This window comes from Malaya genurostris, chromosome 2 (genome assembly GCF_030247185.1).
Source record: "Malaya genurostris strain Urasoe2022 chromosome 2, Malgen_1.1, whole genome shotgun sequence".
NCBI lineage: Eukaryota > Metazoa > Arthropoda > Insecta > Diptera > Culicidae > Malaya > Malaya genurostris.
The window spans coordinates 341,165,340-341,183,287 of NC_080571.1; the positions used below are offsets into that span (position 1 = coordinate 341,165,340).

The following is a 17,948-nucleotide window of genomic DNA, read 5'->3' on the forward strand; positions in this document are numbered from 1 at the left end:
TCCGTTGTCTTTCGATTCCCGTTAGATGCGGCTGTGATGACTGCGTCACGTCACGCCAGGAAGATTCCCTGCGGCATTCTCGGTCTCGCATTAATGCGTACCGGGCCCTGGCAAGCCCGTCGCTGGTGGCCCTGTCATCCAAGGATCCCATCCTGACGGCGTTCGAGCTGAGCTGGGAACTGCGCCGGTTGAGCTTCCTCGAACATGAGTTTAAGGTGAGTTATTTAGGGAAAAAAAATGAAAAACAAAAAATATGACAAAACTGATAGTAAAATTCACAAGGTACAATACAACAATCGACTTCCCATTAGTAGTAGCAGGAAATTAACAAATTTATACCTTCTTTTATTGCATTTTATTATGACCAGAATGAGTATCAGGAGCTGAGGCGCCAGTGTCAGGATTTCGCAACCGCTCTACTGGATCACACCCGGTCCTCGCACGAACTGGAGGTGCTATTAAACCATGACCCGACCGGACCGGCATTCGAGCACGGCGACCGAATGCACCTAAACCGACTGAAGCTGGCGGTGAAACTGAGACAGAAGAAGGTAATAATCTTTCTAATTGCACTTGAATGTGGTACAAGAGGGTTTTATGTGAGTTTCGCGCTTCTCGTTTTGTTTCGCCAATTCGGTAACAGGATAGAAAAATTCTTGTATGGGGTTTGCTAGCATTTTTGAAGTAAACAATTCTTGAAAAATATGGCGCGGGTAGGAGCTAAAGACAGCAGCCAGAAAACAGAAGATTTAAGACACTTAAAATACTTGAAATACTTGAAATCCTTGAAATACTTGAAATACTTGAAATACTTGAAATACTTGAAATACTTGAAATACTTGAAATACTTGAAATACTTGAAATACTTGAAATACTTGAAATACTTGAAATACTTGAAATATTTGAATTACTTGAAATACTTGAAATACTTGAAATACTTGAAATACTTGAAATACTTGAAATACTTGAAATACTTGAAATACTTGAAATACTTGAAATACTTGAAATACTTGAAATACTTGAAATACTTGAAATACTTGAAATACTTGAAATACTTGAAATACTTGAAATACTTGAAATACTTGAAATACTTGAAATATTTGAATTACTTGAAATACTTGAAATACTTGAAATACTTGAAATACTTGAAATACTTGAAATACTTGAAATACTTGAAATACTTGAAATACTTGAAATACTTGAAATACTTGAAATACTTGAAATACTTGAAATACTTGAAATACTTGAAATACTTGAAATACTTGAAATACTTGAAATACTTGAAATACTTGAAATACTTGAAATACTTGAAATACTTGAAATACTTGAAATACTTGAAATACTTGAAATACTTGAAATACTTGAAATACTTGAAATACTTGGAATACTTGAAATACTTGAAATACTTGAAATACTTGAAATACTTGAAATACTTGAAATACATGAAATACTTGAAATACTTGAAATACTTGAAATACTTGAAATACTTGAAATACTTGAAATACTTGAAATACTTGAAATACTTGAAATACTTGAAATACTTGAAATACTTGAAATATTTGAAATATTTGAATTACTTGAAATACTTGAAATACTTGAAATACTTGAAATACTTGAAATACTTGAAATATTTGAAATATTTGAATTACTTGAAATACTTGAAATACTTGAAATACTTGAAATACTTGAAATACTTGAAATACTTGAAATACTTGAAATACTTGAAATATTTGAATTACTTGAAATACTTGAAATACTTGAAATACTTGAAATACTTGAAATACTTGAAATACTTGAAATACTTGAAATACTTGAAATACTTGAAATACTTGAAATACTTGAAATACTTGAAATACTTGAAATATTTGAAATATTTGAATTACTTGAAATACTTGAAATACTTGAAATACTTGAAATACTTGAAATACTTGAAATATTTGAAATACTTGAAATATTTGAATTACTTGAAATACTTGAAATACTTGAAATACTTGAAATACTTGAAATATTTGAATTACTTGAAATACTTGAAATACTTGAAATACTTGAAATACTTGAAATACTTGAAATACTTGAAATACTTGAAATACTTGAAATACTTGAAATACTTGAAATACTTGAAATACTTGAAATACTTGAAATACTTGAAATACTTGAAATACTTGAAATACTTGAAATACTTGAAATACTTGAAATACTTGAAATACTTGAAATACTTGAAATACTTGAAATACTTGAAATACTTGAAATACTTGAAATACTTGAAATACTTGAAATACTTGAAATACTTGAAATACTTGAAATACTTGAAATACTTGAAATACTTGAAATACTTGAAATACTTGAAATACTTGAAATACTTGAAATACTTGAAATACTTGAAATACTTGAAATACTTGAAATACTTGAAATACTTGAAATACTTGAAATACTTGAAATACTTGAAATACTTGAAATACTTGAAATACTTGAAATACTTGAAATACTTGAAATACTTGAAATATTTGAATTACTTGAAATACTTGAAATACTTGAAATACTTGAAATACTTGAAATACTTGAAATACTTGAAATACTTGAAATACTTGAAATACTTGAAATACTTGAAATACTTGAAATACTTGAAATACTTGAAATACTTGAAATACTTGAAATACTTGAAATACTTGAAATACTTGAAATACTTGAAATACTTGAAATATTTGAATTACTTGAAATACTTGAAATACTTGAAATACTTGAAATACTTGAAATACTTGAAATACTTGAAATACTTGAAATATTTGAATTACTTGAAATACTTGAAATACTTGAAATACTTGAAATACTTGAAATACTTGAAATATTTGAATTACTTGAAATACTTGAAATACTTGAAATACTTGAAATACTTGAAATACTTGAAATACTTGAAATACTTGAAATACTTGAAATACTTGAAATACTTGAAATACTTGAAATACTTGAAATACTTGAAATACTTGAAATACTTGAAATACTTGAAATACTTGAAATACTTGAAATACTTGAAATACTTGAAATACTTGAAATACTTGAAATACTTGAAATACTTGAAATACTTGAAATACTTGAAATACTTGAAATACTTGAAATACTTGAAATACTTGAAATACTTGAAATACTTGAAATATTTGAATTACTTGAAATACTTGAAATACTTGAAATACTTGAAATACTTGAAATACTTGAAATACTTGAAATACTTGAAATACTTGAAATACTTGAAATACTTGAAATACTTGAAATACTTGAAATACTTGAAATACTTGAAATACTTGAAATACTTGAAATACTTGAAATACTTGAAATACTTGAAATACTTGAAATACTTGAAATACTTGAAATACTTGAAATACTTGAAATACTTGAAATACTTGAAATACTTGAAATACTTGAAATACTTGGAATACTTGAAATACTTGAAATACTTGAAATACTTGAAATACTTGAAATACTTGAAATACATGAAATACTTGAAATACTTGAAATACTTGAAATACTTGAAATACTTGAAATACTTGAAATACTTGAAATACTTGAAATACTTGAAATACTTGAAATACTTGAAATACTTGAAATATTTGAAATATTTGAATTACTTGAAATACTTGAAATACTTGAAATACTTGAAATACTTGAAATACTTGAAATATTTGAAATATTTGAATTACTTGAAATACTTGAAATACTTGAAATACTTGAAATACTTGAAATACTTGAAATACTTGAAATACTTGAAATACTTGAAATATTTGAATTACTTGAAATACTTGAAATACTTGAAATACTTGAAATACTTGAAATACTTGAAATACTTGAAATACTTGAAATACTTGAAATACTTGAAATACTTGAAATACTTGAAATACTTGAAATACTTGAAATACTTGAAATACTTGAAATACTTGAAATACTTGAAATACTTGAAATACTTGAAATACTTGAAATACTTGAAATACTTGAAATACTTGAAATACTTGAAATACTTGAAATACTTGAAATACTTGAAATACTTGAAATACTTGAAATACTTGAAATACTTGAAATACTTGAAATACTTGAAATACTTGAAATACTTGAAATACTTGAAATACTTGAAATACTTGAAATACTTGAAATACTTGAAATACTTGAAATACTTGAAATACTTGAAATACTTGAAATACTTGAAATACTTGAAATACTTGAAATACTTGAAATACTTGAAATACTTGAAATACTTGAAATACTTGAAATACTTGAAATACTTGAAATACTTGAAATACTTGAAATACTTGAAATACTTGAAATACTTGAAATACTTGAAATACTTGAAATACTTGAAATACTTGAAATACTTGAAATACTTGAAATACTTGAAATACTTGAAATACTTGAAATACTTGAAATACTTGAAATACTTGAAATACTTGAAATACTTGAAATACTTGAAATACTTGAAATACTTGAAATACTTGAAATACTTGAAATACTTGAAATACTTGAAATACTTGAAATACTTGAAATACTTGAAATACTTGAAATATTTGAATTACTTGAAATACTTGAAATACTTGAAATACTTGAAATACTTGAAATACTTGAAATACTTGAAATACTTGAAATACTTGAAATACTTGAAATACTTGAAATACTTGAAATACTTGAAATACTTGAAATACTTGAAATACTTGAAATACTTGAAATACTTGAAATACTTGAAATACTTGAAATACTTGAAATACTTGAAATACTTGAAATACTTGAAATACTTGAAATACTTGAAATACTTGAAATACTTGAAATACTTGAAATACTTGAAATACTTGAAATACTTGAAATACTTGAAATACTTGAAATACTTGAAATACTTGAAATACTTGAAATACTTGAAATACTTGAAATACTTGAAATACTTGAAATACTTGAAATACTTGAAATACTTGAAATACTTGAAATACTTGAAATACTTGAAATACTTGAAATACTTGAAATACTTGAAATATTTGAATTACTTGAAATACTTGAAATACTTGAAATACTTGAAATACTTGAAATACTTGAAATACTTGAAATACTTGAAATACTTGAAATACTTGAAATACTTGAAATACTTGAAATACTTGAAATACTTGAAATACTTGAAATACTTGAAATACTTGAAATACTTGAAATACTTGAAATACTTGAAATACTTGAAATACTTGAAATACTTGAAATACTTGAAATACTTGAAATACTTGAAATACTTGAAATACTTGAAATACTTGAAATACTTGAAATACTTGAAATACTTGAAATACTTGAAATACTTGAAATACTTGAAATACTTGAAATACTTGAAATACTTGAAATACTTGAAATACTTGAAATACTTGAAATACTTGAAATACTTGAAATACTTGAAATACTTGAAATACTTGAAATACTTGAAATACTTGAAATACTTGAAATACTTGAAATACTTGAAATACTTGAAATACTTGAAATACTTGAAATACTTGAAATACTTGAAATACTTGAAATACTTGAAATACTTGAAATACTTGAAATACTTGAAATACTTGAAATACTTGAAATACTTGAAATACTTGAAATACTTGAAATACTTGAAATACTTGAAATACTTGAAATACTTGAAATACTTGAAATACTTGAAATACTTGAAATACTTGAAATACTTGAAATACTTGAAATACTTGAAATACTTGAAATACTTGAAATATTTGAATTACTTGAAATACTTGAAATACTTGAAATACTTGAAATACTTGAAATACTTGAAATACTTGAAATACTTGAAATACTTGAAATACTTGAAATACTTGAAATACTTGAAATACTTGAAATACTTGAAATACTTGAAATACTTGAAATACTTGAAATACTTGAAATACTTGAAATACTTGAAATACTTGAAATACTTGAAATACTTGAAATACTTGAAATACTTGAAATACTTGAAATACTTGAAATACTTGAAATACTTGAAATACTTGAAATACTTGAAATACTTGAAATACTTGAAATACTTGAAATACTTGAAATACTTGAAATACTTGAAATACTTGAAATACTTGAAATACTTGAAATACTTGAAATACTTGAAATACTTGAAATACTTGAAATACTTGAAATACTTGAAATACTTGAAATACTTGAAATACTTGAAATACTTGAAATACTTGAAATACTTGAAATACTTGAAATACTTGAAATACTTGAAATACTTGAAATACTTGAAATACTTGAAATACTTGAAATACTTGAAATACTTGAAATACTTGAAATACTTGAAATACTTGAAATACTTGAAATACTTGAAATACTTGAAATACTTGAAATACTTGAAATACTTGAAATACTTGAAATACTTGAAATACTTGAAATACTTGAAATACTTGAAATACTTGAAATACTTGAAATACTTGAAATACTTGAAATACTTGAAATACTTGAAATACTTGAAATACTTGAAATACTTGAAATACTTGAAATACTTGAAATACTTGAAATACTTGAAATACTTGAAATACTTGAAATACTTGAAATACTTGAAATACTTGAAATACTTGAAATACTTGAAATACTTGAAATACTTGAAATACTTGAAATACTTGAAATACTTGAAATACTTGAAATACTTGAAATACTTGAAATACTTGAAATACTTGAAATACTTGAAATACTTGAAATACTTGAAATACTTGAAATACTTGAAATACTTGAAATACTTGAAATACTTGAAATACTTGAAATACTTGAAATACTTGAAATACTTGAAATACTTGAAATACTTGAAATACTTGAAATACTTGAAATACTTGAAATACTTGAAATACTTGAAATACTTGAAATACTTGAAATACTTGAAATACTTGAAATACTTGAAATACTTGAAATACTTGAAATACTTGAAATACTTGAAATACTTGAAATACTTGAAATACTTGAAATACTTGAAATACTTGAAATACTTGAAATACTTGGAATACTTGGAATACTTGGAATACTTGGAATACTTGGAATACTTGCAATACTTGAAATACTTGAAATACTTGAAATACTTGAAATACTTGATATACTTGAAATACTTGAAATACTTGAAATACTTTAAATACTTTAAATACTTGAAATATTTGATATACTTCAAATATTTGAGATATCAAATGCTATAAACATTAAAAATATCGGAATGATAATAATACTGAAAACACAAAAAATATTTCATGTATCCAAAATATTGAGAAGACATCATATATACTAAAATTACATAACAAATCAACTGCTAAAAATAACAATAATAAAAATATAAAAAAATAATTGCAGTACTAAAAGTAATTAGAAAATAAATATATACTGAAAATAGTAAACATACTGAAAACACAAAAATTACTAAGATTACTAAAAATACTAAAAAGAGAAAAATATTTAAAATATTAAAAAACTAAAAATTATCAATACGCTACAACTATTAAAAGTACTGTAAATACCAAAAATACTCAAATTACTGAGTATACTAAAAACACAGAAAAATACTCAAAAATATTTGAACATACTGAAAATACATATGCCAAAAATACTAAAAGTGCTTAAAATAATTATATACAAAAAATATAAAATTCACTTTGAATACAGAAAATGTACTTAAAACTACTAAAATTACTAGAAACATTTAAAATAACAAGAAGCTGAAAGTACACCAAAAATATCAAAAAACTATGTACAAAAATAAATGTCAAAAATACTGAAAAACTGGAAACACAAAAAATGCATTGAGCACTAAAAATACAAAAATGCTAAAAAAATTGAACGAAATACTGCAAAACAATTTCAATAGTGTAAACAATAAAACTACTAGAACTACTAAAAAGACTACAACTACTTTAAATACTTTAAATGCTAAAAATACTACAATCACTAAAAATACTATTAATATAAAGTATTTTTAGTATATTAGTGTATTCGTATTATACTAAAATATACTAAAAATAATGATAAACTGAAAATACTATAAGAACTAAAAATACTGAAAAGACTAAAAAGACTAAAAAGATTAAAAAGACTAAAAAGACTAAAAAGACTTAAAAGACTAAGAAGACTAAAAAGACTAAAAAGACTAAAAAGACTAAAAAGACTAAAAAGACTAAAAAGACTAAAAAGACTAAAAAGACTAAAAAGACTAAAAAGACTAAAAAGACTAAAAAGACTAAAAAGACTAAAAAGACTAAAAAGACTAAAAAGACTAAAAAGACTAAAAAGACTAAAAAGACTAAAAAGACTAAAAAGACTAAAAAGACTAAAAAGACTAAAAAGACTAAAAAGACTAAAAAGACTAAAAAGACTAAAAAGACTAAAAAGACTAAAAAGACTAAAAAGACTAAAAAGACTAAAAAGACTAAAAAGACTAAAAAGATTAAAAAGACTAATAAGGACTAAAAAGACTAAAAAGATTAAAAAGACTAATAAGGACTAAAAAGACTAAAAAGACTAAAAAGACTAAAAAGACTAAAAAGACTAAAAAGACTAAAAAGACTAAAAAGACTAAAAAGACTAAAAAGACTAAAAAGACTAAAAAGACTAAAAAGACTAAAAAGACTAAAAAGACTAAAAAGACTAAAAAGACTAAAAAGACTAAAAAGACTAAAAAGACTAAAAAGATTAAAAAGACTAATAAGGACTAAAAAGACTAAAAAGACTAAAAAGACTAAAAAGACTAAAAAGACTAAAAAGACTAAAAAGACTAAAAAGACTAAAAAGACTAAAAAGACTAAAAAGACTAAAAAGACTAAAAAGACTAAAAAGACTAAAAAGACTAAAAAGACTAAAAAGACTAAAAAGACTAAAATGACTAAAAAGACTAAAAAGACTAAAAAGACTAAAAAGACTAAAAAGACTAAAAAGACTAAAAAGACTAAAAAGACTAAAAAGACTAAAAAGACTAAAAAGACTAAAAAGACTAAAAAGACTAAAAAGACTAAAATGACTAAAAAGACTAAAAAGACTAAAAAGACTAAAATGACTAAAAAGACTAAAAAGACTAAAAAGACTAAAAAGACTAAAAAGACTAAAAAGACTAAAAAGACTAAAAAGACTAAAAAGACTAAAAAGACTAAAAAGACTAAAAAGACTAAAAAGACTAAAAAGACTAAAAAGACTAAAAAGACTAAAAAGACTAAAAAGACTAAAAAGACTAAAAAGACTAAAAAGACTAAAAAGACTAAAAAGACTAAAAAGACTAAAAAGACTAAAAAGACTAAAAAGACTAAAAAGACTAAAAAGACTAAAATGACTAAAAAGACTAAAAAGACTAAAAAGACTAAAAAGACTAAAAAGACTAAAAAGACTAAAAAGACTAAAAAGACTAAAAAGACTAAAGAGACTAAAAAGACTAAAAAGACTAAAAAGACTAAAAAGACTAAAAAGACTAAAAAGACTAAAAAGACTAAAAAGACTAAAAAGACTAAAAAGACTAAAAAGACTAAAAAGACTAAAAAGATTAAAAAGACTAAAAAGACTAAAAAGACTAAAAAGACTAAAAAGACTAAAAAGACTAAAAAGACTAAAAAGACTAAAAAGACTAAAAAGACTAAAAAGACTAAAAAGACTAAAAAGACTAAAAAGACTAAAAAGACTAAAAAGACTAAAAAGACTAAAAAGACTAAAAAGACTAAAAAGACTAAAAAGATTAAAAAGACTAATAAGGACTAAAAAGACTAAAAAGACTAAAAAGACTAAAAAGACTAAAAAGACTAAAAAGACTAAAAAGACTAAAAAGACTAAAAAGACTAAAAAGACTAAAAAGACTAAAAAGACTAAAAAGACTAAAAAGACTAAAAAGACTAAAAAGACTAAAAAGACTAAAAAGACTAAAAAGACTAAAAAGACTAAAAAGACTAAAAAGACTAAAAAGACTAAAAAGACTAAAAAGACTAAAAAGACTAAAAAGACTAAAAAGACTAAAAAGACTAAAAAGACTAAAAAGACTAAAAAGATTAAAAAGACTAATAAGGACTAAAAAGACTAAAAAGATTAAAAAGACTAATAAGGGCTAAAACGACTAAAAAGACTAAAAAGACTAAAAAGACTAAAAAGACTAAAAAGACTAAAAAGACTAAAAAGATTAAAAAGACTAATAAGGACTAAAAAGACTAAAAAGATTAAAAAGACTAATAAGGACTAAAAAGACTAAAAAGACTAAAAAGACTAAAAAGACTAAAAAGACTAAAAAGACTAAAAAGACTAAAAAGACTAAAAAGACTAAAAAGACTAAAAAGACTAAAAAGACTAAAAAGACCAAAAAGACTAAAAAGACTAAAAAGACTAAAAAGACTAAAAAGATTAAAAAGACTAATAAGGACTAAAAAGACTAAAAAGACCAAAAAGACTAAAAAGACTAAAAAGACTAAAAAGACTAAAAAGACTAAAAACACTAAAAAGACTAAAAAGACTAAAAAGACTAAAAAGACTAAAAAGACTAAAAAGACTAAAAAGACTAAAAAGACTAAAAAGACTAAAAAGACTAAAATGACTAAAAAGACTAAAAAGACTAAAAAGACTAAAAAGACTAAAAAGACTAAAAAGACTAAAAAGACTAAAAAGACTAAAATGACTAAAAAGACTAAAAAGACTAAAAAGACTAAAAAGACTAAAAAGACTAAAAAGACTAAAAAGACTAAAAAGACTAAAATGACTAAAAAGACTAAAAAGACTAAAAAGACTAAAAAGACTAAAAAGACTAAAAAGACTAAAAAGACTAAAAAGACTAAAAAGACTAAAAAGACTAAAAAGACTAAAAAGACTAAAAAGACTAAAAAGACTAAAAAGACTAAAAAGACTAAAAAGACTAAAAAGACTAAAAAGACTAAAAAGACTAAAAAGACTAAAAAGACTAAAAAGACTAAAAAGACTAAAAAGACTAAAAAGACTAAAAAGACTAAAATGACTAAAAAGACTAAAAAGACTAAAAGGACTAAAAAGACTAAAAAGACTAAAAAGACTAAAAAGACTAAAAAGACTAAAAAGACTAAAAAGACTAAAAAGACTAAAAAGACTAAAAAGACTAAAAAGACTAAAAAGACTAAAAAGACTAAAAAGACTAAAATGACTAAAAAGACTAAAAAGACTAAAAAGACTAAAATGACTAAAAAGACTAAAAAGACTAAAAAGACTAAAAAGACTAAAAAGACTAAAAAGACTAAAAAGACTAAAAAGACTAAAAAGACTAAAAAGACTAAAAAGACTAACAAGACTAAAAAGACTAACAAGACTAAAAAGACTAAAAAGATTAAAAAGACTAATAAGGACTAAAAAGACTAAAAAGATTAAAAAGACTAATAAGGACTAAAAAGACTAAAAAGACTAAAAAGACTAAAAAGACTAAAAAGACTAAAAAGACTAAAAAGACTAAAAAGACTAAAAAGACTAAAAAGACTAAAAAGACTAAAAAGACTAAAAAGACTAAAAAGACTAAAATGACTAAAAAGACTAAAAAGACTAAAAAGACTAAAATGACTAAAAAGACTAAAAAGACTAAAAAGACTAAAAAGACTAAAAAGACTAAAAAGACTAAAAAGACTAAAAAGACTAAAAAGACTAAAAAGACTAAAAAGACTAAAAAGACTAAAAAGACTAAAAAGATTAAAAAGACTAATAAGGACTAAAAAGACTAAAAAGATTAAAAAGACTAATAAGGACTAAAAAGACTAAAAAGACTAAAAAGACTAAAAAGACTAAAAAGACTAAAAAGACTAAAAAGACTAAAAAGACTAAAAAGACTCAAAGCAAGAGATCTCATCCAAGTCAGTCAATAAAACAAAACAGCTTACGTTCGGGACAGAAAAAACCAAGTACAGTATTGTGTAGTGAACAATAGAGCGACCTCGAAATGAGTGAACGAAATGAACAAAAGCTACCGCCGACACGAAGGAATACAATTGTTGTTGACTTCAGGCAGTGCAAAATTCGACCTTCGATACGAGAACTTGAAGGTTTGCTTAAGGAGCAAATGCATCTTGACATTAAACGTGTGCATTTACTTTAATGCAATAAGACCAATAATGTTGTTTATATCCAGTTCTATAAAGAGTTGGATGCAATTCATTTCGCTAAAGACAATAATAATGTGCACTATGTGGAGCATGAAAATATCAAGTACAACATTCCAGTATATATGGAAGATAGTGCAATAGAAGTGCGTGTGCATTATCTTCCCTCAAGCGTCATCGATTCTTATATTCTCAAAACTATGTCACAATACGGAGAGATTCTCTCTATCGAAAAAGAAAAGTAGAAGAATTTTTTCCCCTGTATTCTAAATGGCGTACGTTTGTTCCGCATGCTTCTTATGTGATATTGGGTCAGGATACAAGAATCCCGTGCAAATCACTTGTTACCTATGACAATCAGATGGCCACATGTCAATATTACCAAAGAGCTGTTCACTACGGTGAGCCATGTGATAAACTGGACAAGAGTGACAACGAGATCCAACTAAAAAAAAAAATTTATTTAAAAAATCGGCTCTATCGGCCACGTAAAGCTTGTACACAAATAGGTCTGAATAAAAATATCTTTTAAATCAAAAAAGTAAAGACAGAGTAAAAACAGAGCACAGTCAGAGTAAAGACAGAATAATGACGGAGTTAATACAGAATAAAGACAAAGTAAAGACAGAGAACAGACAGAGCAAATACAGAGTGAAAATAGAGAAAAGACAGTGTAAAAATAGAGTAAAGATAGAGTAACGAAGAGTGAAATTAAAAAGGCATAGTAAAAGCAAAACGAATTCAGAGTAAAAACAGAATAAAAACAGAATAAAAACAGAATAAAGACAAAATAAGAATAGAGGAAAGACAACGTGAAAATAGAGTAAATATAGAAAAATGGCAGAGTGAAGGCAGAATAAAGTCAGAATTAAAACCCAGTAAATTCAGAGTAACAAAAGAATAAAGACAGAGAAAAAACAGAGTAAAAATAGAGAAAAGACTTTCTGAAAATAGAGCAAAGATAGAGTAACGACAGGGTGAAGGCAGAATTAAGCCATAGTGAAAACAAAGCTAGTTGAGAGTAAAAACAGAATAAAGATAGAATAATGACAGAGAACAGATAGAGTAAAGACAAATTAATAAAAACAATGTGAATTCAGAATAAAAACAGAATAGAGACAAAGTTAAAATAAAGGAAAGATAATGTGAAAATAGAGTAAAGATAGAAAAACGGCACAGTGAAGGCAGAATAAATCCAGAGTAAATACTAAGCGAATTCAGAGTAAAACAGAATAAAAACAAAGTATAGACAGAGTAAAGACGGAGTAAAAATAGAGAAAAGAGAGTGTAAAAATAGAGTAAAAATAGAGTAACGACAAAGTGAAGCAGAATAATGCCTTAGAAAAAACAAAGCGAATTCAGAATAAAAAAAACAATAAAGACAGAGTAAAAATATAGTAAAGACAGAGTAACGACAGAGTGAAGATAGAATTAAGCTGTAGTGAAAACAAAGCGAGTTGAGAGTAAAGAGTTGAGAGATAGAATAAAGACAGACATCAGACAGAGTAAAGACAAAGTAAAAATAGAGAAAAGACAGAATAAAGCCATAATAAAACAGTTCGAATTCAAATTAAACACAGAGTAAAAACAGAATAAACACAAAGTATAGACAGAGTTAAGACGAATTAATAATAAAGAAAAGAGATTGTAAAAATAGAGTAACGACAGAGTGATGGTAGAATAATAACTTAGCAGAAACAAAGCGCATTCAGAGTAAAAAGACAATAAAGACAGAGTAAAAATACAGTAAAGATAGAGTAACGACAGAGTGAAGCCAGAATTAAGCTATAGTGAAAACAAAGCGAGTTGAGAGTACGAACAGAATAAAGACAGAGTAAAGACAAAGTAAAAATAGAGAAAAGAAAGAATAAAGCCATAATAAAAACATTGCGAATTCAACGTAAAAACAGAATTAAAACAAAGTGTAGACAGAGTAAAGACGGGATAAAAATAGAGAAAAGAGAGTATCAAAATAGAGTAAAAAAAGAGTGAAGGCAGAATAATGCCTTAGCAAAAACAAAGCGAATTCAGAGTACAAACACAATAAAGACAGAGTAAAACTACAGAAAAGACAGAGTAAAAATATAGTAAAGATAGAGTAACGACAGAGTGAAGGCTGAATTAAGCTATAGTGAAAACAAAGCGAGTTGAGAGTAAAAACAGAATAAAGACAGAGAACAGACAGAGTAAAGACAAAGTAAAAATAGGGAAAAGACAGAATAAAGCCATAATAGAACCAATGCGAATTCAAAGTAAAAACAGAGTAAAAACAGAACAAAAACAAAGTATAGACAGAGTAAAGACGGAGTGAAAATAGAGAAAAGTGGGTGTAAAAATAGAGTAACGACAGAGTGATGGCAGAATAATAATTTGGGAAAAACAAAGCGAATTCAGATTAAAAAAAGAAATAATGACAGAGTAAAATATAGTGAAGATAGAGTGACAACAGAGTGAAGGCAGAATTAAGCTATGGTGAAAACAAAGCTAGTTGAGAGTAAAATAGAATAAAGATAGAATGAAGACAGAGAACAGACAGAGTAAAGACAAAGTGAAAATAAAGAAACGACAGAATAAATCCATAATGAAAACAATGCGAAGTCAGAGTAAAAACAGAATAAAGACAAAGTATAGACAGAGTAAAGACAGAGTAAGAATATAAAATAGACACTGTGAAAGTAGAGTGACGATAGAGTAACGACAGAGTGAAGGCAGAATAAAGCCATCATAAAAACAATGCGAATTCAGAGTAAAAACAGAATAAAGACATAGCTAAAATAGAGGAAAGACAATGTGAAAATAGAGTAAAGATAAAAAACGGCAGTGTGAAGGCAGAATAAAACCAGAGTAAAAACAAAACGAATTCAGAGTAAAAACAGAATGAAAACAAAGTATAGACAGAGTAAAGACGGAGTAAAAATAAATGAAAGAGAGTGTCATAAAAGAGTAAAAGTAAAGTAACGACAGGGTGAAGGCAGAATAATGCAATAGCAAAAACAAAGCATATTCATAGTAAAAACACAATAAAGACAGAGTAAAAATAGAGCAAATACAGAGTAAAAATTGATTAAAAATAGAATAACGACAAACTAAAGCCAGAGTAAAAACAAAGCGAATTCTGAGTAAAAACAGAATAAAGACATAGCTAAAATAGAGGACAAACAATGTGAAAGTATAGTAGAGATAGAATAAAGCCAGAGTAAAAACAATGCGAATTCAGAGTAAATATCGAATAAAGATAAAGTATAGACAGAGTAAAAATAGAGAAAAGACACTGCGAAAGTAGAGTGACGATAGAGTAACGACAGAGTGAAGGCAGAATGAAGCCATAGTAAAAACAGAGCGAAGTCAGAAAGAAATGACAAAGTGAAGGCAGAGTAAAAACAGTGCACAGTCAGAGTAATGAGGGAATTAAGACAGAATATAGATAAACTAAACACAGAATAAAGACAGAGTAAAAATAGAGATAAGACAAAGTAAACATAGAGTAGAGATAAAGTAACGACAGGGTGAAGGCAGAATAAAGTCAGAGTAAAAACAAAACGAATTCATAGTAAAAACAGGATAAAGTCGTAGTAAAAATAGAGAATAGACAGAGTAAAAGCAGAGCACAGTCAGAGTAAATACAAACTAATGACGGAGTTAAGACAGAGTAAAGACAAAGTAAAGACATAATAAAGACAGAGAAACGACAGAGAAAAGACAAAGAAAAGAAGACAGAGAAAAGACAAAGTAAAAACAGAATGAATACAGAGAAAGAACAGAGTAAAAATAGACAAAAGACCATGTGAAAATATAGTAAAGATAAAGTAATGACAGAGTGAAGGTAGAATAAATTCATAGTAAAACCAAAGCAAATTCACAGTAAAAACATAGTAAACCAAAATAAATAGTAATAAATAAATAATAAATAAAAAAAGTAAAAATAGAGAAAAGACAGAGAAAAAATTGAGATGGCCAGAAATAAATCCGCAACCAAATTGTGCAATAAATAAAAACCACAATAACCACATGCATAATTTTCTCACCAACTCTACAAGTTCCATTAAACTTTAAATTAATGAAGTATAGCTAGCGATGGATGTCATTTTCTCGAGTTCTTTTTGCCATTCTAGCACTGGAAGTGCAAATTAATCTGTGTTAGAAAAGCGTAACTTTTCTTTAAAGCATGATTTAAAACGGAACACAACACAAAGCAACAGCTTTTACTTCCCCATTTTAGTCGGAACGGTCCCCAGTCGTCTAACCGGAAGTGAGCTTAACTCAGATCCTGCTTGTGTTTTTAAAATAACCATTACCACTTTCCTCTACTTGCACTTGCTGTGCGCTTGCGGTTGAATAATAAGGTGTTGATCCCGTTGGTTTTGGCATGGTCCAGGATATATGCGTCGTCCTTGAACCGATGGAATTGGAATGGATTTTTTTGAGTGGAGGAGCATTTTGAAAGACTCACACAACTGGGCTTTGTTTGTGAACTTGAACTCTGTCCGGACCGACGGCCAGCTTCCACTACGGAACGAAAGCACATCGAGATGGTAGTGCCAAGAATTTCGCTCCATTCCACCGGAAAGTTATACCGCGTTGAAAGGATGAAATTATCCGTGCCAACCAGCGGACGGACCGTAAATCGGTTCCACAGTACGTACGGCACAAACAAACCCAATTGAAAGAAGTGATTCTATTACCCCTTTGGCCTGTCGTTTTCATCTCTCTCTCTCTCTTTCATCTGTCTAATATCTGTTTGTTTCGCTTTCTCCCTTTCCAGTTCGTGTCCCATCCCAACGTGCAGCAGCTGCTGGCCAGTATCTGGTACGAAGGGCTTCCGGGTTTCCGAAGAAAAAATATGGCCTTGCAAGCGCTGGAGATTGTGCGAATCGGTAAGTGTCTCGGATGCTGTTTCCGTGGTTTGATGTGTGGTTATGGTTACGGTTTTGACTGGTTGTTTTTATTTTCAGGTATCCTATTTCCACTGTTCTCCTTTTCCTACATCATCGCACCGCACTCAACGTTTGGCCAGACTATGAGGAAACCTTTTATAAAGTTTATTTGCCACAGTGCATCGTATTTTACCTTTTTATGTAAGTGCAACGAAACAACAAAAAAAAAAACGATACCAGGCGTCTCCATTGGCGTGATAATAGTTCAATGGAGACGCCTTGCAATTTTTTTCTCTTTGGTGACTAATTCGACACCTTCTTCTAGTTCTGTTAATGTTGGCTTCGCAGCGTATCGAAACTGTGATTGGTGGTGTGTGGGGAGCCGAACTTAGTACCCACGATGAAGTGCCTACAAAGAGGGGAGCGAGTCCCACGCTGGTCGAGTGGCTCATTCTGTCCTGGGTTAGCGGTAAGTGAAATTTGGCCCAGTTGGTAGAAATACCATGAGTGGAAAAGTGCATCGGATCGGAAATAAAATTAAAATTCAATTAAAAGTTTTTACTCTATTCGGTCTACCAGCCTTCCGAAAACAGAGGGTCTAAACTAATTCGATTCAAATATCGTTCGTTTGTTTTCACTTTTTCTCGAACCAATCGGAACTGGCATGAACCATGTTTGGCCATTCGACCATTTGGCCGGATAGGATTGATCTGGAGCGAAGTGAAGCAGCTGTGGGACGTCGGGCTGCAGGAATACGTGAACGATATGTGGAATGTGATAGATTTCGTGACCAACTCGTTGTATGTGGCGACGGTGGCCCTGCGAGTTGTTTCCTATTTCGAGGTGAGTGCTGGCATTGGTAGTTTCCACGATGAATATTGCATCGACTTACTTAAAACAAAACTAATCAAATATAATCTATTGTACACGGAAAGAAATCCGTTACTGCTGAAACCATTAGCTATAAGCCTTCTCCCATGAACATTAATCATGGTTCGGAAATGCGTTACTTCAGGGATGTATCTCT

General features: G+C 27.6%; 1 protein-coding gene across 3 annotated transcripts in view; it reads left to right on the forward strand.

Moving 5' to 3' along the window:
• The window catches only part of LOC131431823 (transient receptor potential-gamma protein), a 399,703-nt gene that overhangs the window by 331,258 nt on the left and 50,497 nt on the right, over positions 1-17,948 (forward strand). For all 3 annotated transcript variants that reach the window (XM_058597720.1, XM_058597721.1, XM_058597723.1), the window contains exons 10-15: positions 26-215; positions 369-551; positions 16,810-16,921; positions 17,000-17,122; positions 17,247-17,390; positions 17,625-17,764. In XM_058597720.1, the coding sequence (XP_058453703.1) occupies positions 26-215; positions 369-551; positions 16,810-16,921; positions 17,000-17,122; positions 17,247-17,390; positions 17,625-17,764 (892 nt within the window). The remainder of the gene's footprint in view (positions 1-25; positions 216-368; positions 552-16,809; positions 16,922-16,999; positions 17,123-17,246; positions 17,391-17,624; positions 17,765-17,948) is intronic.